Here is a 23,328-nt window from a genome sequence, read left to right on the forward strand (position 1 = left end):
ACTACCCAATATCGTGTCATTACTCATTGAGTTAAGTCCTCGGCTTTGCATTCGAGTTGATTCCACATGACTCCAATCTACACTTGCAAACTAACTTCACACTACATTTCCTGGGTACTTGCTATGTTCCATATACTATGTTAAGCACTGGAAATAAAAGGGGGAGAAACTCAACTCCTGTCCTCAAGAAGCTCAACAAACAAACAAAAAAATACCACACACAGGGCTTTCCTGGTGGCGCAGTGGTTAAGAATCCACCTGCCAATGCAGGGTACACGGGTCCGAGCCCTGGTCCGGGAAGATCCCACATGCCGCGGAGCAACTAAGCCCGTGCGCCACAACTGCTGAGCCTGCGCTATAGAGCCTGTGCTCCACAAGAGAAGCCATCACAATGAGAGGCCCACGCACCGCAAGGAAGAGTAGCCCCCGCTCGCCGCAACTAGAGAAAAGCGCGCACGCAGCAGCCGAGACCCAACGCAGCCAAAAACAAATAAACAAAAAAAAATTAAAAAAAAAATACCACAAAGTGAAGTGTTTTAGGAAAGGTCTGAACCGAAAGGTGTGAGCCCAGAGAGAATGCAAGAACTATTTCTGCCACAGTGGGCAGAAGGGATGAGGGTTGAGGCTGACTTCACCATTCACAAAGAGGAGAGACATTAAAGAAGAAAACTGAGGAGGGGAAAAGAAAGACACAAAAAGAGGATGTAGGATCTTTACCATTTCTCAACTGTTTTTCTCCAAAGCAGTGCTTTTAATCCAGAGGCAATTTTGCCCCCCAGCAAGCATTTGTCAATGTCTAAAAACCTTTTTGACTGTCATGCTTAGGGGAGAGGGGGTGCTATTTGCATGCAGTGGGTAAAGGAAAAATGCTTCTCTGACATCCTACAATACAAAGGACAGTCCCCCGCAGCAAAAAATTATCCAGCCCAAAAGGTCAGTAGTGCTGGGGTTAAGCAACACTAGCCTAGAGCCACAAGAAACAGGAGTAAAGGAGGGGGTGGAAGTTGAGATAATTTCAGGATGTTTGAAAATACAGAGATGGCAAGGAAGGAGAATGAGTTATGCTGGGACCAACTTGCCCACCAAAACCAAATGGAGAGAATGCAAAACTGAACAGAGGGCAAAGTACCTAATAAACACTCCACATCTAGAGTCTCATGAATAGGGAGAGATTTGACTGTCAAGTCAAAACAATCAACTGTGAGAGGAATGAAGAAGAGGTGGGCAAAGAGGCTGAAGCAGAGGTTATCAGCACTTTCTGTTACACATGATCCAATTCAACAAATATTTATTGCACAGCTGCTACAAGATGTCATGGGGAAAACACAGAGATGAGATAAATAAGTCATAATCCCTGTCTGCAAGAAGACTGGATTTCATAGAGTCACAGATGTATAAAACAAACTTACAGTTACCAAGGAGGAAAGGACGGCGGCGGGGGGGGGGGGGGGGGTAAATTGGGAGATTGGGATTGACATATATACACTACTATATATAAAATAGATAACTAATAAGAACCTACTGTATAGCACAGGGAACTCTACTCAATACTCTGTAATGACCTATGTGGGAAAAGAATCTAAAAAAAGAGTGTAGGGCTTCCCTGGTGGTGCAGTGGTTGAGAGTCTGCTTGCTGATGCAGGGGACACGGGTTCGTGCCCCGGTCCGGGAGGAACCCACATGCCGCAGAGCGGCTGGGCCCGTGAGCCATGGCCGCTGAGAACTGCGCGTCCGGAGCCTGTGCTCCGCAACGGGAGAGGCCACAACAGTGAGAGGCCCGCGTACCACAAAAAAATAAAGAGTATATATATGTATAAATGATTCGCTTTGCTGTACACCTGAAACTAACACAACATTGTAAATCAACTATACTCCAATAAAAATTAATTTTAAAAAAAAGAAGACTGGATTTCAGTAGAGAGAATTAGGTAAGTATATATGTTATTATAATACAAGGAGAAATATAAGATACATGTCATAAGTGGAATACACAGGGTTTTGAGTACACACACCTTCCAAAGATTAGATGTGATAATAAAGGACAGGGCTTCCCTGGTGGCGCAGTGGTTGAGAGTCCGCCTGCTGATGCAGGGGACACGGGTTCGTGCCCCGGTCCGGGAGGATCCCACATGCCGCAGAGCGGCTGGGCCCGTGAGCCATGGCCGCTGAGCCTGCGCGTCCGGAGCCTGTGCTCCGCAGCGGTAGAGGCCACAACAGTGAGAGGCCCACGTACCGCAAAAAAAAAAAATAATAATAATAATAAAAATAAAGGATAATTCTACTTAACACCTTCTTGCTCTTCCAGTGAAAGAAAAAAAAAAATCACAGGACAGTAAATTATCTTTGCTTGTAAAGCTGTATATGTCTGGCATAATTAACCTAATTAACAATGTAAAATATTTGTTTCCAAATAGTCCAGTTGCTAACACTACTCTAACAAGGGAAAACAAGGATACTTTATATAGAGTATTCCCATAGAGGTTTCACTTTCCGTTGAGAGACCCATGAAAAAAAATCAGATCCAATACCCTAGAGTAAGTCCTGTACCACAGAGAGGCTCTTAGTTATGTTTGGTTACTTTTTTTTTAACTTTGCGTGGGCTTCATTTCTCTTGAGGTTAGAAAGCCATCCAGAGGATGGCTCTTTAAATATTCCCCTCAGAAGGAGACTCTAAGTCAACATGAGAAAATAGTTAGAGAAATCCCTAATGGTCCAGCCAACATACATTTTTCATAAAGTGATTATCCTCCTGCAGCCTCAGCTTCCTAAGCCTTTTCCCCTCCTGTAATTGTTTTCCTTGTAGGCCAGGCAACAATTACCACTGCTACAAGACTGAGGAGGTTCACGAGCAATATATTTTACAATACATAAGTGTACTGTCCCTGATATCTGGTGCTTTTATCACTAATTGCACTATAAAATGTGCTATTAAAACAGGGACAAACAAGATTGTAAAAATCACATAATGGACCATGACCACTTACAAAAGCCATTCATAAATGTTACTGTACCACTTATTTTTCTTTAATTTTCTAGTTATATAATTATTCTTCCAAATTTTTACTTCTAGGGAATACCAACAAGAAAAAGAATAAATTTGCGAATTACAAAACATACATGTTTGCACTTGAATGTATTGTTTTATAAGTTTGCTCAATATTAAAACTATATAGAACATCAGACAATGGCTATGAACACTGAATTCCTAGGGAACATCCACATGACCTCTTCAAAGAAATTATAGGCATGGCAAATGCATTTAAGCCTGATTTCTATTCAAACTTTAGAGCATGGAACAGAAAGCATGAAAAAATATCACAGAAGGATTTCACAATTCTAATCTATGAAAATACAACATAACAAAGCCAATAGAACATTAATATTTTGGGGAAAGACAGAATGATCAAATATTACTGCCAATTACTGGAGGATATGGGTCAGTGGAGCTGCCTACAGTATTTCGTATGTCATTAGCACTCGCTAATTCATGGGCAAATTTTCAACTTTGTAGATGACCCTTTCAACCTCTTTGTTATTTATTCCACATCTCATCATCTAAAAAATAGGAATCAGAAGAGAGAAGGAAAATAAAGGTATTTGGTTACCCATTCATAATTCTAATGAATTCTAAGATGGAAGCAGGAATTTTAGTAGTGATTCAGATAAAATACTGGGATCGTGTCTAGGATTCATTTATCCATTACCAGAGACAAACTAGTTCTAATAATACCACAGAACACAAATACCACAAACAAAATAGTGACTAGTCTCTAAAAAACTAAACACAAGTAGCCAATTAACGAATTGGGGTTGACTGTTCTTCTTTTAGTAGGAAAATCTTCTGTTAACTGAAGAAGTAACTGATGCATTGATTTTAAGTGTCAGTAAGGAAAGTGTGATTGAGCTTCAGTCTTGCAGAAAAATGCCAGCACTTGTGCAACCTCACCATACTTACTCTCACATATTTTCTTAAATCTTTAAATGGCCCCACCTTAATAAAATCAGAACGTACTTTTAAAATAAAAGATAAGCCACAATTAGAAACATCCGAATTGTGCCTAAATTGTTACTTTTTCCTCCTGAAGATATTAGCTCGTGGTCAACCTTTCTACAGGAAGACCGTCAGAAAGTCAGAAAGACAGATTATACATAAAACGTTTGCTCTAATTTCAGAAACTGAAGTCACTTAAGTCTGTTGGAATCATTTTAAAACAATTTGAATGGTAAGAACAAGTCACTTTTTCAGACTGCCAAATATGTGAAATACTTAAAAACTGTGTTGGAAAACCTAAATAAAAACCAGAAGCTTATTTTTCACCCGTGTCATCTCCCAAAAATGATCCCCTAAGACGTGCCAAAGCTGCATTATTAAATGAAGTTGAATGGGGACACATGAGCCCACATACAAAACTTACTTTGTCAGATGCCTCAGAAGCCAAGAGGTTAGTTGCAAGAGTTTGTAGCTTATGATGGGCCATGTTTTTAAGAGCAGCAAGACTGCGTCGTGTCATAGCTTGTTTTAAGTTGACTGCTGGGTGACTAAGTGAGTCAACGGCAGCGGGAGCTGCTTCATCACAAGCATTCAGTATCTCTACTGCTGTGATCCCCATCACACACCGGTCCAGTGCACCTGGAAGACATATATATTCACAATCATTACACAACTCTGGAAGACTCTAAGTCATTTTTTAGGAAAGGAAAATGCATGGACATTTTTAAATGTAGGAATATGTTTTATCAGTGCCTCCCAGAAACATTTTCTTGTTTATTTCCTTCCTCTAATGATCTTCCATGTAGCATTACCTTAATCATTTCCTTTTCCGTAAGGCCCTACCACAACTTCCCAATAAACTCAAGTTCAGAGCCAAGATTTCAACAATTTCCTCCAGGCTTTTCTACTTTCTTTCCACTTCCAAGATGGTCTCCTTGATCATGCCACATCATTAGTCTATTACAAACAGCAATTTCTATAATTTTACCTTCCTCTAAGACTATATGTCAATCTTATAGAATCAATTCAACACTAGTTGAATTCAACTCTCCACCTACTCTGCATCTTACAATGAAGATGGACATGAATGATGAACATACTAAAAGATGCACCTGAATTTCCTGACCACTGATCTTGGTGGGCCCTTAATAGTGACCACATTTCCACAGACCTTTCGTTTTCCTACTCTCCTAGTTCATTATTCCATACTTTCTTTCTCTTCCAATCCCACCATTCCATTTCCTGCCCTCATCTGGATGAAAGTTTTGTTTCCTATTTCATAGAGAAAGAAGCAATTAAAAAAGAAGTTCCACAGACTCCCACTACCACATCTCCAGTCACATTACTCAATAATTATGAATGAACTATCCAGGTTCCTACCTAACACACCTGTGGCTTACACCCCATCCTTCTCTTGTCTGCCCAAAGACACCATGTCAACAATTCTCCTCTTTCTCTTCATCAGTTTTCCCTGTCTACCAGATCATTCCCATCAGCTTATAAACATGCAATTATTTCACCTATTTAAAACACACACACACACACAGACACACACACACACACACACACACACACACACACACACACAACCCAGGTGGGTTAACTAGGTATGTATCCCATTTTTCATAATCATACTCTAAAGAGCTGCCTATTTTTACCACCTCCAAATTTTTCTCCTCCCATCTTCCTTTGAACTTACTCAAATCAGATTTTACACCAAATGTGCACAGAACCTACTCTCCACATTGCTAAATCTAATAGCCAGTTCTCAGTCCTCATTTTACTGTCAGCAGCTCTCGATCTTCCTCTCCACTCCCTGAAACACATTTTGTCACTTGGCTTCCAGGCAACCATATCCTTTATTTTCTTCTTTTTTCTGGCAGGTCCATTTTAGTCTCCTTTGCTGTTTTTTTACATCACAGAAGCACATTTAAACCCTGGAGTGCCCCAACCATTATCAACCTACATTCCCTTGGTGATATATCCAGTGTCATGACTTTACATATCTTCTATATGCTAAGATTTCCCACATTTGTACCACCCACTCTGACTTCCCTCCTTTGAACTACAGACTCATATATACAGTTGACCCTCATATATACAGTTGACTCATATATACAGTTGTCCCTTGAATAACACAAGGATTAGGGGCAACCAACCTTCCATGCTGTTGAAAATCCACACGTAACTATATAGTCAGCTCACCGTATCCACAGTTATACCTGCAGATTCAACCAACTGCAGATCATGTAGTATTGTGGTATTTACTACTGAAAAAAATACCCAGGCAGTTCAAACCTGTGTTGTTCAAACATCAACTGTACAATTTACAAATCAACATCTCTACTTGAATATCTAATATTCAACTCCACTTAATATATCCAAAATTGAATTCCTGATATTCCCAGAATCTACTCCTCCTTCTGGTTTCTCAATATCTTAAAATGAATTGCATCCTTCAAGTTTCTCATGACTGAAACCCTGGAGTCATCTTTGGCCCATCTCATCCTTTTATGCTCCTCATCCAACTATCAGCAAATCCTGTTGGTTCTACCTTCAAAATATACTCATACTTCAACCACTTTTCACCAGCTCCACTGCCATCACTCTAGTCTAATAATCCACCATTGTTTATTGCCTAGGGACAACAGCATACAAGCTAATCTCCCTGCTTCCACCCTAGAGCCACCTTTAGGCTATTCTGGAGAAAAGCAGGAAAATATAATCTATAATGAGGGGAAAAATAAAATCAATAAAAACCACTGAAACAGATCTTTTTTTTTAATTAGCAGACAAAACCATTAAAAGTTATTATAATTGTACTCCAGATGTTCAAAAAGTTTGAATAGAGAGACATGGGAGATATCCAAAATCAAACCTGTAGTTTTCAAAGATGAAAACTACAATGTCTGAGATGAAAAATACACTCAATGGGAACAAAAGTATATTAGACATTGTAGAAGAAAAGCTCAGTAAACTTGAAAACATAGACTAGAAATTATAAAATGAGACACAGAAAAAATAACATTAAAAATGAAAAAATAATCCTAGAGTTGTGGGCAATTTCAAGTAGCCTAATAGGCATATAACTGGAGTCTCCAAAGAGAGAAAAGAGGGGGGATATCAAACATCAAAAACATATTTGAATAAATAATGGCCAAAAGCTTCCAAATTTGTTGAGAACTATACACCCACTGATCCAAGAAGTACAACAAACCTTAAGCACAAGAAACATGCAGAAAACTATAACTAAATGGCTCAAAACTAATAATAAAGAGAAAAACTTTTAAAAGTCAGAAAAAAACAGACACAGCATATATAGAGGAACAAAGATAAGGATGACAGCAGATTTTTTTAACTGGAAATAATACTAGCAAGAAGATAGTGGAATATTGAAAGGAAAAAACAAAAAACTATCCACCTAGAATTCTATACCCAGAAAAAAAAATCTTCAAAATGATGGTGAAATAAAAAATTTTTCAGATATACAGAAGCTGAAAGAATCACCCAAAGACATGCACTACAAGAAATATTAAATATTAGGCAAAAGGGAAATCATTCCAGATAGAAACCTGGATCTACACAAAGCAATGAAGAGCAACAGAAATGGCAACTACAGGGGAAAATATGTAAAATTTTGTTTCTATATTCAAATTTCCTTAAAAGATAATGTACTGTTTAAACAAATAAGCAAATAGAAAGAAATAATGTTCCAAATGAATGAAAACCATGAGCAACAATATGGGTGGTACAAAAGACAAGAAGCGGTAGATGGTGACCCAATTATTCTTGATTAGAACTATTCTTCACACAGAGTAACATGTCTGTGTAAAAGAACAGTAAGAGATAAGACAAAGGTAGGAGTGTACCACACTGTGGAGGGCCTTTTCTTAAAGGCTACGTGAACTAAAATTACTTATGTTTTTTTCATTAAGACAGTGGCATGAACCAAGTGTGGTTGTTATTGTTTTACTTCCTATGATTAATTTGCCAACAGAGTACAGGATGGATTAGAAGGTAGAAATAGAGGACAGAGAAACCAATAAAGATAGCCTAGGTGTGAAAAAATATAGCCCGATATAAGAATAGTACACTGGAAAGAAAAAAGGGAGGGGAGGAGTACCTAATGGGAAGGACTTAGTAATTAACTGCACAGAGGACTTATGAGGAGGAAAGTAGAAAAGGTATCATATTTCCGCTCTAACAACCTCTTCCTTCAAAATTTCAAGGTGAACCCAAAGGGAAAAAAGAGACTGATTACACTTAGTTTTACTGAGATTTTAGAAAAGTACCCATTTTTTCTTAACTATTTCATCCTTTGTGTCTTTGCCTATCCTATCTTATGGTATTCTTGTAATAGAATGAAAAACAAAAACATAGAAGACACAGAAAAGTTGATGATGTAATTCCATATGCTGTGAAACAGAAACATAAAATCAAATCTCTATTGTATTAAACCCTGCAGGCGAAAGGTCAAATATGTGAAGAAAATACTTGCTACTAAACCCTTTATTAATAAAAAAAGACTGGACTGAAGTACCACCTCCTGATTCTTTTTGGTTATTTTAGTAACAAAACCATCAATATAAATAAATCAAAATTAATTTTTTTTGATATCCATGCTTTATATATGTTGCTTTCTACATGTTGTGCCAGTAGACAAATATACATTAGTTCATATTCTCTGTTATATTTTATTGGATAACTAAGTTTTAAAAAATGATTCAAACACATATTTCATGAAGTTATTGCAAAAACAGGAATATTTAAGAAAACTTGGAGGGACAGAAAATAAATGAAAAGAAAAAAGATAACAAAGTAAATTGGTTAAGACTTCATACACTAATTTCTAATAATATTTGGCAATCACTACTGGTGTTTGCATTTGTACAAGAACACCTAATAACTGTCCCTCTAGGAATAGGTATATGATGAATCACTTTTATTATGTAGCAAAGATGATAAAAATGTGCAGATAAGAATGGTGTTAAGGCTTGGAAATAGTCATATAAGAAGAACATCTTGTAGCACCAGTCATTACTTTAAAGCATGCCACTGTTTCCCAAATAGACAAGATTTTGACCTTGTCATAGGCCTGTGAGAACACCACTGCATGCTTACTGGGAACATCAAATGTGAAGAATGGAGAGTTGATCCCTACAGAACATAACTCCATGGAGAAGCAGCCACTATCTAGGTCAGTTGACCCACTTTTAATAAGTTCCTAAATAGGAGTCAAGAGGTCCAGCCAGCCAAATCTTGTTGCTAGTTGTTTGACTAATTTTCTAACTACCCAGAGACGTGAAAGAATAATAATTTCCATGGCCTCTACAACACTATTTAGCACTATTGCATATAATTAAGATGGTACAATAAAAGAACAAAAGACTCTGGACCTCTACCTCTGTAATTAAGTTTTATATTACTAGCTTCAACTTCATGTCATTAGGAAATAAACACTGAAAATAAAAACTACCCATTTGAAGGGAAAAACAACTAGAAGAAAATGTTGCATAAAAGCATAGTCAAGACATTTTTAAGTGTTTTTAAGCTAGAAACATCAGTATAATTCAAAATGGCAAACAGAAAACTGCATAAAATGCATGTGTAATTTTAATGTAATATGGCTTCACTTGTAAAAATACATTCCCAAAACACTAAGTAGAGGGGCAAAGTATCTTCTCAGAGTTTAAATACATTTCATACATCAAACCTTGGCCAAATCTGATTTATTTTGCTTCATTTTTTATTTATTTAATAAATAAATAATGTCAGTACCTGCAGGATGTGCCTTACTGGCTCCTCAGGGACCTTTATATCACTAGCTAAAGCCTGAACAGCAAGAAGGAAAAAGAGTGTACACCTCCTATTATGGTTGAAGTCCAAAATTTATTCTGCTTCTCTATCTTTATCTTGATTTAAGAATGCCATTACTGACTGATCATTTACCAAAATCCTCCTGAAGGTCAGACGATAATTGTTAAATTGCAATATTATGTATTGGGCTTAATTATAATAAACTGATTATAAAAATAACATCCTCCAGTACACATACAGTCAGGAGCTATTTGTCATTTCCTACTAGGGAAACTACTGAAAAAGTAACTTTGTCTTCCAGTAAGGTCTTGTTTGTAAAGAATTTCAACTTCTTTGTAGATGTATTTAAAGTATCTGAAGTAGTCAAGTATCATATACTTAAGCACCTAAGAAATTCAGGAAAATGATACTCTTCCTTTATCATATGAATTTAATGTTTTAAGTCCTACACATGTTTACCATACTCTTGTATTTAAAATATATCAATTGTTAATTTAATATGTATAGTATTTTAAAATAGTGTTTTATAACTATCATCACTATAACTTACTTTCTTTAACACTAATTCTCATAGAAAATATTTCTTTGTAAGTAAGGTCATATCCCCAAGCTCAATAAAGTAACAAGTTAAGCATATTTGTTAAATAACAATAATAGGAAATATACACATATGCAAGTATACACACAAACTTAAAGTACGCAGACATACACGGATACACATTTACATTACATCTACTATACACAAGGTAAATATTCTCTCATTTTACTCTCCCAGAAACACTATAAAACGGGAACTATTATTATCTTTATTTTACAGATGAGTAAATTGAGAGACTTGCCATAAATCACAGTGCTATCAAATGGTTGATCTTAAAGATTTTTTTCTTTTTTGATGTGGACCATTTTTAAAGTCTTTATTGAATTTGTCACAATACCGTTTCTGCTTTATGTTTTGGTTCCTCAGCCATGAGGCATGTGGGATCCCAGCTCCCCGACCAGGGATGGAACCCACACCCCCTGCACTGGAAGGCGAAGTCTTAACCACTGGACCAACAGGGAAGGCCCTCAAATGGTTGATCTTAAATTCAAACCAAGGAGTCTGACTCCAGAGCCCAAGACAAACTCTGTATGTAGTTGACCTTGAACAACACAGGTGTGTACTGCACGGGTCCACATACACACAGATTTTTTTCAACGGTAAATACTACAGTACCACAAAATCCACGGTCATTTGAATCCAAGGATGGAAAATGTCGGATATGGAGGAAACATGGGAATGGAGGGCCGCCTTTAAGTTATACACGGTTTTTCAACTATGCAGAAGGTGAGTGCCCTAACCCTCACATTGTTCAAGGGTCAACTGTATTTAGTTTGTAGGGTGGACCAAACCAGCAAACATGAAACAGTGCTGCTCAGCAGACAGGATAAAACAAAAAGAAACACAAAAGTAAGATACAAAATTATACATGTAATATGACAGCAATTCTGTTTTTAAAAATGCACAGAAATGAGACTAAAGGGAAATATGCCAAAATTCACCACTGAGTAATGGGATTTGAGTTCATCTTTCTTTTCTAACACTTTTGTGCTTTCAAAATTTGACAAAAAAAGAAACTCTTTTACAATCAGACGAGAAAAAGAAGTGTTAAACACAAAAGCAAAGAAGTTTGACACTCTTCAAGAACGCTTCCTCTTGTCAAAATTGCCTACGTAGTACCAGATAAAACCAGGACTATAAATGAAAGATAGCTGAAGATTATGGCTACTTGCTCCAAAAAGACCTAGGAACACTCCCTCCTGCACCACAGCACAAGCAAAAATATATATATACTCTGATTTCAAAAAGGACTATTTAAAAACAAAAATGAAAAAAGCTTCATGAAGAAAAAAATAGTAGAAATATTATATAGCACAATTAGGAATGTAAAGAAAGGTTTTAATCACTGATAGATGATGACTCAGGATAGTAAAACTAGAATAAGCTGTGTTTTTAAAAGCCCAAACTAATAAACATTTAGTTACATACTTTAAAATTTCTCAGGGAAAACCATAAGATTCTGTGTATAAATCTTATATATCATGCCCTATACCTTTAAGCTAAACATTACTTGTTCTGTATTATGCCACATACATAATATTTCTGAACCTTGAAATTTTAAATGTTCTCTCTAGAACTTAAAACTTTCATTTCAATGACCTCCTTCTATTAACGGCCCTGTATGGTTTTTCTGCTTTTCAAACAGAAGATAATTTTATCTTTTTCCACTGTTTCTGAACTTGAGACAAAAATGGTTCCTTGATCTTACAATTTGCCTCATGAATTATATAGAAATCACTTACTTGTCTGGTGTCTGCATGCCTGTCCTAATCTATATACTGTCATCAACCACATTCCTCTAAAGATCAGTGAACTACTCTACAAGTGTTCCAGATAGTACAACAAATAAGAGGACATCTAAATATTTCTTTGTTGATAATGATAAGAACACTTATAAAAAGCAGTGGTGAGAAATAAAAGTAGCAAACTTTTGACATCTCAGGGGTTTTTTCCTCATATAAAAGATTTTTCATTTAGGAAGTCAAATATACACATTTAATTTTCTAGTCTCTCTCAACATTCTTCTTACCGGTATCCATTTGCCAGACATACACGGAGCCGTCTGAACATCCCACTACTAGGTAATCGTCAGAAGGCCTCCACTTGATTACTTGAATGGGGAAAAGATGACGAGATGCCAGCATAATGCATTTTTTCTCTCGCAAACTTAGAAGTCCTACCGAGTGGTCACTGGCTACAGAGCAGATGCAGTGCTGCACTCTTGCCTGTAAAGAAGAATAAATCTTAATTACACTCAGATTAAATTCAGAAGAAAATGGATCTTGTCCTCAAATCAAAATTAATTATACATTCACTGCTGCTGAAAACTAACCATGATATTAGAATGTGTTGACAATTTTCTTCTTTTATATTATACATAAAACGCCTAGTTCAATCATCACAACACTTTGAAAAATACTAAATTAACACTAGATTAAAGAAGAGAAAGACGCCTAGGAAAATCTGCTGTTCAAATTTGAAGATGACCTTACTAAAAATAATTGCTATATATGAACAGGCAAAGCTGGAAAAAAATTGATCTGTTATTATGTGTTCCCTTTCCACTGTCTGAACTTCCCTTTGCTAGCAGCTAGAGCTGCTTTCTGCAGTGCTTCTTTCTGTTTGTGACTCTATCATTTAGACCCATGCCCTTCCCTGCTCCTTTGCTCAGAAACAATACCCTCAAGGTCCCTCTGCCACAGTCATTTCTTAAGAGCCACTGATAGTTTGTATTACCTGTAGATGTGTTTCACAGCTTCTGTCTCTAATGCCAGCAGGCACACCACCTCAGCTAACATACAAGAGCCCAATAAACATCCTGCTCTGTACTTCCTGCTCATCTCTAGTTTGCGCCCTTTCATTCCTTTTTAGAACAAGATGGAATATAATAGAAATAATCAAAGATGGTAAAGATTTTCACTAGCATCAGAGAACTGAATCCATAACCTAGAAAATTAAAAATTAACGTCTTTATAGGTTTGGAAGACAATTTACAAGCAGCTTAAAACTTTGTAGTGATTTATTAGACTGTGCTTCCGGTTCACACTGAGGTGAAACCATAAGAAAACAGCCATCTGAAGCTCCGTATTGTGTAAATTGTGGCTATTTACTGAGGATGAGGCCCACGGCACCACATACATATTATCCCTTCTGTGGGATCCAGAGGAGAAACTTCTCAAACGTCACCCAGCTGGGCTTTGCCTAAGCAGACGATTTTTAGCTAAAGAATGATATATCTCCCTGATTGGTCCATCTCAATGGGAAATGTTGACAGGTATCAGATGAAAAAGAGTGGGGCGGGGTGGGGGGTGCGTGTGTGTGTGACCACATGTGCATGGGAAACACGTTACAGTTGTTTTTGTCCATAGAACTTCTAAGAAACTTTAACTTGCTAACATGAATATAATTTCATTTGACCATCATAATCTTTTTTTTTGTAACATCTTTATTGGAGTATAATTGCTTTACAATGGTGTGTTAGTTGCTGCTGTATAACAAAGTGTATCAGCTACATACACATATATCCCCATATCTCCTCCCTCTTGCATCTCCCTCCCACCCTCCCTATCCCACCCCTGTGCTATGCGGCTGCTTCCCACTAGCTATGTTACACTTGGTAGTGTATATATGTCGATGCTACTCTCTCACTTCGTCCCAGCTTACCCTTCCCCCTCTCCGTGTCCTCAAGTCCATTCTCTACATCTGCATCTTTATTCCTGTCTAGGGCAGGACAGGAATAAAGACCATCATAATCTTATAAGACGTAGTTTTTGAGGAACAGACTTTGGGGAAAGCTGCTACAATGGATTCCTTCAATGTTTTGGATACTAAGAAACTTAGGACTGAATTTTCTATCCATGACAGTGGGGTGTGTGGGCATACATTTCTGAATGTGGACTCTAGGTGGTCTCGTCTACTTTTTCTTTCATTTTCTCTTCACCATGATTTAGCTTTATTTTTAACTAACTGAATAATGTTTATTTTTGTAAACAACCTAAAATCAATTTTTGAATGAGGCAGAGCATTAATTTTAAAAATGAGAGTCAGATTTAACTATTTACTTTGTTCTTAAATTCAGGTGTTTTAATCTTTGGTTCTGTTAGCTTTACTTGTACGTTTTCTTTCATAATGATTTAAAAACTATAATCAGCATAGTAGGTATTTATTAATTTTAAAAGTTAAGAAAACTAAGTTCAGGAAGATCATGTTATAAACTTTTACTAAAACAACATATAGAATTTTCTTAAGCATTTGTTAAGCTTATTTATTTCATGCTCCCTGATAAGCATTCAATGGAAACATAAAACATGATTTCTTTCTTTAAAAAGACATTAAGGACTGAGGAGTAGCTGACTATGGCATGCAAAACTTTGCTTTGTAATTAAGCAATAAGTCAAAATAAAGTGGCAAACTACAAAAATATCATTTAAATATAGGCAATGTTAGAATAAAACGTGGCAGAAATATAACATGATGCCTTTATTTTCAGTTATTATACTTCACACCACATAAAATACTTTTGAGTGGGCTTCTCTGGTGGCGCAGTGGTTAAGAATCCGCCTGCCAATACAGGGGACACGGGTTCAAGCCCTGGTCCGGGAAGATCCCACATGCTGCGGAGCAACTAAGCCCATGCCATGCGCCACAACTACTGAGGCTACACTCTAGAGCCTGAGAGCCACAACTACTGAAGCCCGCATGCCACAACTACTGAAGCCCACACACCTAGAGCCCGTGCTCCACAAGAGAAGCCACTGCAATGAGAAGTCTGCACACCTCTACGAAGAATAGCCCACGCTCACTGCAACTAGAGAAAGCCTGTGTGCAGCAACAAAGACCCAACACAGCCAAAAATAAATAAATATTAAAATAAATAAAAATATTTTTGAGTTTCACCAGATGTACGTTGCTAAGCAAAGATAACAGACAGTCTAATACAATGGAGGCTTTGCATTTCTACAGATAATCATTAATACTGACTTTGTATTTATCATATATATCCATCACTCAATATACAAAAAAGGATGATTGCTACGTTAATGGTTAACTATTTTCTATTTTCCAACACGAGTCTGCTAAAAAATGGTCATTTTATTTATTTTTCTCATCAGAGAAATAAATCTAATAGTAATCTTTTTCTCTGTGTATGAGTCACCAAAAAGAATGAGTCCTAAACGGCATTCCTTTTCATCTATTCACATCTTTTAATCAGGCACTGATCTGCCACAGTACTCACTCCTGTCACTACTTTTGATTCTGCTACTATGACTCACAAGCTCTCTGAAATCTTTAAAATGAGTTAATCCTTAATTAATGCAGTAGACCTAACTAGCCAACTCGCCAGTCCCCAAGTTGACAATCATTTCATTAATGTTCACATAATTCTTGTCATTCCTTTTCATAGAGAAAACGAGGCATGAGTCAGGGTGAAGTTTGTTTTTAAAAGGTGATTTTTTACCAATCTTCTTTACTATGTTTGGTGTTTTTCAAATTATGTTCTGCTGGTAGATCTCAACACCTGAGGTGACAACAAAACTACTGAGAAGCACTGACCCACGCATTCTCTCTCTGCCAAATACCTCATACTGCAGTTTATAACCTACCAGAGAGAGGACTGCAGACTTAAGCAAACAAAAAAGGCTTCCCTATTCCCACGAGGAACTTGACCTCCGGCATCAACTCCTCATAAGTTTCGCCATCAGAACTTTCACCCTTGCCATTTATATGCAGGTGGATAATTTTTTAAAATTCAAGAAAATGCAATCCAACCTCATAAAAAGATTTAAAAGCTCTACTTCATGTTATCTCTCTTATTAGTAAAAACAAAGAACATACAAAGCTAATATTAAATAATATTATAGGGTGTATCTTAAACAGTAGATTATGGGATGTAATTTTCTGAAGGAAAAAATGACTGAATTCCAAAAATTCTAGCTTTTCAGTCCCACATGATGCGTTCTCTTCTAACATATATATCTACATCAATATCTTTTAAAGAATAGTTCTGTTCTTCATTCGTATAGTGCAATAATGATGAAAACTGACAAATGACATGCCTCATCCACAAAAAAATGTTTGGCCCCAAACAAAAATGTTATACCTTCCATGTAAATGAAAATAAGCATCTGAAGAGTTAAGTCTAGCTTTACTGTAATGAACAACAGTCTGGAAATAGCCAAAATAATCAAGACTGAAAACAAACAAAAAAAATCAATATTACTAAGTCCAAGAAGGCACAGTTATTAGAGGTACTTAACTCACAAGAAAAGATGGTTCTCTGCTTTTTAAATATGGATTTAAATAAATCTAATTTTTCTTCTTTCAAGAAACTGCTAGTCCAACTCGTGTGAAGAAAACTGGCCTAGAGTAGAAATGGCCCAATACAGTAAATCCTCATTAATTTTGATTCCCCTAATTAATTCTGAGTTGATGGTTACCTTCACAGGCTCTGTGAAAACAAATTAATGGTATAAACAAAGCAAATGTCTAGCTTATTTAAATGTAAAAGGGAAAAAGACCATTCTCAAGCACCACTTTGGTATTAATTTTAATTCAAACAATGAACAGAGTAATGATAAATAATTCTCAGCTACCTGTTAAATGAAAGCACTTAAAAGATTTGCTGAAACACAATTAACTTGGTTTCTCCTTATCTGCGCTCAAAACTATTGAAGAAGCACTTCTTAAAGAATATTAGATAACACCAATCTCTCTTTGATTTAGATGCAGCTTCCTCACAAATGAGTTGAATTAGCATAATTCTTTTATTATTAAATTATTAAATTCTAGACATCTTGGTTACTGAACACTTACTTCACCCACAATAACTGATTCTATAATTTGATTAATTCCATTCTACTTCGCTTTCTTCCATCTCAACCTGAAAAAGTTACCTAAACATGACTTAACATTGAGGATATTTTTATAAGACATTTAAATTGTGTAATTAGAATAATAATACAAGAAATAAAAAATGTGAACCTCATATCTTTAACTAAACTATCTGAAAAGTATTTATGTTCCAAACTTGTTCAATCACACACTTATTCATTTAAAAAACTCTCTAATATATTCTCACTATATGTATATTTATACATTGTATATGTACTTTGTGCCAATATATCATGTACATTGTAAAACATGCACAGAATATATACTCTAAAAGGATGACTCAGTTTAAATAAACAAATTTAAGATAAAATGAAATATTTTCTTAAATGTCTTGCTAATGTTAATAACTTTATATTAGCATTAGCCAATACCTCAAAGCACTGTATCTTTAGAAAGTTTTCACTGTTAACAATAGTAGATGTAAACACATATTTTATATAATCATGAATTTTGTGGCTGCCTTCTTGCCACATTGATCAAATGATCATTGTTTGAACCTCGTTACGTGGTTAATGAAAAGATATTTCATTTTCATCGGAAAGACTTCCATCACTATTTTCTCTGCCCATTTTGTGATGGTTAGGTTAAGACCTATACAGTATAATCTGCAACTCTCCGAAGCAAACATATTTTCATTGGAAGCACACCTGGTGAGGGCACTGAGGTTGCCCTCCTGGAGGTGGCAGGCCCACTCTTGGCCCAGGGGATATGTGCCCATCTGATGTATGAAGCAAGTGAGGCACCAATGTCCTTCCATCTAGTAAACGTTCATAAGCTCAATTTGTTAAGGTTTAAAAAAAAAGAAAGAAGAGCTTTAATATTTTATTCCCATGCCCCAGTTAACTGTCTCACAGATTCCACTTTAACACCCACTGCTATCAACTGACTTAAAGAGTGTAACATACATATACCATTAAAAATTTTTTTTTTGTTATGGAACAGAACTTGTACAGCATGGATTGAGCATCTGATCAACTTGGTCAGTACTTTACAGGTGAAAATTATTCAAAATCATGTTCCAAACACTGTATTAGTTCTTCCCTAGAAGGAAAATGCACCAATGTTATCAAAAGGTAATTAAAAGCAGGAGAAACAAAAAGCAACAGAATATTTAACCATATTTAATATTTACTTTGATTTGGTAAAAAAATTAATTGGGGCAGGGAAAGTGAGGAAGATACCAGATCAAAACAAATACATTCCAAGACCAATTATTATTTTTCAAGCAATTCTGATCCTCAACCAAGTAAGCACTCACTGAATTTGCCAGTAAATAATCCTCACGGTACATTAGTGCTGAGCAGGGGAATGCCACAAGCTATCACAAGATCTGACAGAGTCAGAATGTACCACCTAGGTCATCCAGCCTGACCTTACACATTTTACAAGACTTCATTTTAAACCATTCCCAGAAACCTCTTATGTAACCTGTTCCTAAGCATTTGCCATGAATTACAGAAACTAGAGACAGCTAGTTTATCCCACACACTAGCTCTCTGGGGAGATGATTCTGCTTTCCAACAGTTCTCAGTGTAAATTATATATATATATGTGTGTGTATATATATATAATTTTCTACTTTTGCCAATTTGTTTCCTAAACTAAATTATTCTTTTCTTCATATCATTCCAGGAGCAATCTCCTGCCCAAAACAATGTTTCTCTTTGAATATTCTCTAAATCTATGAACACTAACTATTGTCTCTCCTTTTAAATATGCCCATCATTAGACAAGCTATAAATGACCAGCTTCTTTCACTCATAAATCAATCCTACTATTCTTTTAATCATTATTTCTTGACTTCTCAGAACTCCTTCTCTGGAACATAAATATGCAGTTAAGATGCATCATTTATCACTTTTAAATATTCTACCTGAAGGGGGAAAAAGAGCCTACAAATGTTAATGCCGTGTCCACACTTTCACAAAACTAGATTAAAAAAAAATTTTTTTTTTCAGAAATCCATAGCTCATCCTTCTTTTAAAAAGAAGGGGGTGGGGTGGGGTAGACAGCTGTTTCTTTAATAGCTATTTTAGAAAATAAGACCATGTGGTCCAACCAAAACACTTACTAACCATCTATTAGGATAGTTATGTTCTACATAAAAATAAGACTTTTAGGGACCAGTTTTAATATCTTCGTCCATTCACTACATACAAAAGACAACAGTGAAGAAATAGCGGGCTAGTCAGGGCTCCATCTTTCAACTGCTTCCTTCTTAATAAAGCAGCAAATAAATATGAAGAATTTAGTGTAAGATTAAGAAGACATTACCTATCAAAGAAAATTTTATTTAATAAATGATGTTGAGATAATCTGTTACTTTAGGGAAGAACAGATGATTTTTATCCTTTCCTCACCCCACATGCATAAATAAATTTCAGACAGATTAAAGTATTTGATGTTTGTTTTAATCCAGCCATTGCTTTTTAATCAAATTTCACCAAATTTCTGGGGGGGCGGGTAAGATCCCCGGATTCAAAAATATGAAAGAAGCTAAATAGGAAAAAGATAAATTAGATTACATAGGAATGTAAATTATCTGTAGGTTAAAAAATCAAAATAAATAATAAACCAGAAGAAAATTTCAACAATAATAGAAAGCACATAAGCTTAATATTTCAATTAAGTTAAGCACTCATACAGGCACTAATATCCCCAACAGAAACAAATGAGCAAAGGACAATCTATGTCTCAAATGAAAAAAACAAACAAACTCACTAAAATCCTCATAGAAAAACTTCATTACCTCTAGTAATCAAAGAAATGCAGATTCGAACAATAAAATACTCTTTCCACCTATCAATTTAGCCAAAGACTGTAGAAATTATATAATACGAAACAACCAACGTTTATTGGGTTCTTACTCTGTGCCAGGTATTATTCTAAATACTTGGCAGTAATTCATCGTAGTCTCACAACAACCCTTTGAAGTAGATACTATTATTATTTCCATCTTACAGATGTGGAAACTGAGTCATGGAAGTAAATAAAAACATCTTGTGTTGGCAAGGGACAATGAAATAGGCACTGAGGGTAGAAAATAATTAGGTAATCGATCTCAACAGACTTAAAAATGTTAATAACCTATTACCCCAAAATTCTGAGGTTCTAATCCAAAAAATATTCATGGAATCTACCCAAGGAAATAATCATAAATGAAAACAAGTTTTACAAAGATATTCAATATTATTTACAATAGTTCAAATTGGGACCAATCTACACATCCAAAGGAGGAGAATTGCTAAGTAAATATTGTATGCTCACATAATGTAATGTTATATAATTACTAAAAATTACTTTCATGAATAAGAATAACTTGAGAAAGTATTTGTTAAAATATTAAATGAAGATGCAATGTGCATAGATAACTATACAATATAATCACAAGTGCATAGTAAGTGAATTTTACAAGGCTAGAGGAAAAAATATCAAAATGTTAACTGTGTTTCTCTTTTATGTAGAAGGATAACAGGTGACCTTTTACCTTCTTAGCTACCTGTTTTCAAAAAATTTTAACTGTGAATATGTTAAATTTATAAAATTGCAGTTAAATCTTACATCATATTCTTAAAAGCAAGTAATGTGTGACAAGTAAAAGAAGGTGAAAGGGGGCTAAAGCTAAGAAAATCCAAACCTAAATAATCAAAGATGAAAAACTAAAACATAAATTACCGAAGAACTGAGCCATGCACAATTCTCTAAAGAAAAATTTGAAATACAGGAATTGAAAAGAATGGCTGTGTTTTGTTCTACAAATTGAAAGATACTAAATAAATTAGGCATTTAAAATTAAGTATGTATCAAAGCCATATTTACTTATGTAAATCAGTAATAAAACATATATAGTCAAAGTTGGAGAAATGCAACTATTTTTAAATACACAATTACACCTAGTAGGAGGTGGTATGCTTGGTGGTCAAGTTCAGGCCCTCAGGTTGGACTATTTAGGATCAAATTCCAGCTCTGCCACTTGCTAACTGTGTGACTTGAGCAAGTTACTTAACCTCTCTGAGCCTCACCTCTCTGTACAATGAGGTTAACAGCAATTACTAGGCATCACAGAAGCACTGGGTGAATTAAATGAAATATATGTAAAGAAATCAGCACAGTGACTAATACATCATGCATACAAAAGATGATGGTAGTTAGTATTCTCTTTACCATTATTAGTATTATGTCATTATATACCATAAATTCTACTTTTTATATTGTAGTTGTATCATTTTCTGAGGGAGTTGCCAACGTTTAGGTATTCACCAGGAAATACGAAGACATTCATAATTTTTCTATTAGGTTAGTTTCCCCTTTTCAATGTTTTCTTCTCATATTAATAGCTCTGCTTTAATTTAATCTGAATAGTTCCACCTACATGATCATTACCATCACTCACGTATTACCTTAAAATCACATTAATGAAGTTTTTAGCACTTTTAACAATTTGAGTCAATAAAAGCTCTCAATCCAACAACTCAGTGACCACCTTCCACTGTTCCCTGAATATTTCCTCACACATCTTTTTCCATTGAATTTACTTGATAATTTTTTACTTCATGCCTTTAAAACATCAAAGTGCTTTCTTTAATTTCACTTACATATTTATGGCTTTTAGAGACTGAGATAGTCACATCTGCAGACTCTGAAGATAGTCTAAGGTTTTTTAAGGAACTCAAAAGTGCTACCCTTTTACCCTCTCCCCACAGCAGTCAGCTGTCCCCAGTTATTGTCCACCCCACACCCAAACCTCGGCTGCACACGTTCAGGGACTAACATCTTCCATCACAAAGGGCCTCACTTCTCAGCATGCACTGAATTAGGACTCCCAGTGGCTGCTGGTCCCACACTTCTACTTCTAGCTCCTACTTTGAACTTGAATGGCCCCATCCATCTGACCTAGTAACTCTCAATCTGCCTGCTTGGTTTCAACCTATTTATTCCGCTCATACCAGTATCCTTACAAGAAATAAACACTGAAGTTACAATACCTCTGACATAACTATGGAATATCTTTTTTTCCTTTCTCATGGAAACAAACAGGTTGATACTGTCCCCATTTTTCTAACCGGAGATTTTCTAACTGAAAGAGTCTGTGTATCTTTCCTAGAGATGAATCACTAGAATATATATTCTAAAAATACCTCTTTGTTTACAAAGGATGCTGGATTGCTTTTCAAGTCTATGTCAAAGAACACAAGGGAAACCTAACCCCCACTATTATACACCCAGCTCTTGAAGGCACCTGGAAAATGGTCGGCACTCAGATATATATTGCATCTAATTGAACAGTCTCCTTAAAAAGTCATTCATTTTTTTCTAACAATTTCTGCCATCTTAAAATAAATTTTAACTCATTTTAAAATTGCTTTATGATTAAGTTACTGAAGAAAAATTGTCTTTGCTCTGTGCCATACTAACTCTCTTCAACCACTGAGTCAATTTAATCAACCACTTTATTTACAATACTTAGCACCAAATCATTTCTATTACTAAAAATAAATTTCATACCAATGTAATCTTCTTTGCTACCAAGAATATGACTAAAGATCTAAAGAAACCTCTCCAAACAGAGGAATATCTAAGTTTCTGTGGAGTGGGGGAGGGATAAATTAGGGGTTTGGGATTAACATATACACACTATTATATATAAAATAAACAACAAGGACCTACTCTATAGCACAGGGAGCTATACTCAATATCTTGTAATAACCTATAATGGAAAAGAATCTGAAAAGAATATATACATACATATATATATATGTATGTGTGTTTGTATATATATCTACATATATACATTAAAAAAAACTGGGGACTTCCCTGGTGGTGCAGTGGTTAAGAATCCGCCTGCCAAAGCAGAAGACACAGGCTCGAGCCCTGGTTGGGGAAGATCCCACATGCCGCGGAGCAACTTAGCCCGTGCGCCGCAACTACTGAGCCTGCGCTCTAGAGCCCATGAGCCACAACTCCGTGCACCTAGAGCCCGTGCTACGCAACAAAAGAAGCCACCGCAATGAGAAGCCTGCGCACCGCAATG

General features: G+C 35.8%; 1 protein-coding gene across 3 annotated transcripts in view; it reads right to left on the minus strand.

Annotated features, from left to right (window-relative positions):
* The window catches only part of WDR7 (WD repeat domain 7), a 375,654-nt gene that overhangs the window by 298,392 nt on the left and 53,934 nt on the right, over positions 1 to 23,328 (minus strand). For all 3 annotated transcript variants that reach the window (XM_029222033.1, XM_029222024.1, XM_029222014.1), the window contains 2 exons: positions 12,436 to 12,631; positions 4,416 to 4,630 (listed from right to left, as the gene is read on the minus strand). In XM_029222033.1, coding sequence (XP_029077866.1) covers positions 4,416 to 4,630; positions 12,436 to 12,631 — 411 coding nt within the window. The remainder of the gene's footprint in view (positions 1 to 4,415; positions 4,631 to 12,435; positions 12,632 to 23,328) is intronic.

The sequence above is a fragment of the Monodon monoceros genome, unplaced genomic scaffold, assembly GCF_005190385.1.
Source record: "Monodon monoceros isolate NGI ecotype Baffin Bay Population unplaced genomic scaffold, NGI_Narwhal_1 Super_Scaffold_1, whole genome shotgun sequence".
In the NCBI taxonomy this organism is placed as follows: Eukaryota; Metazoa; Chordata; class Mammalia; order Artiodactyla; family Monodontidae; genus Monodon; species Monodon monoceros.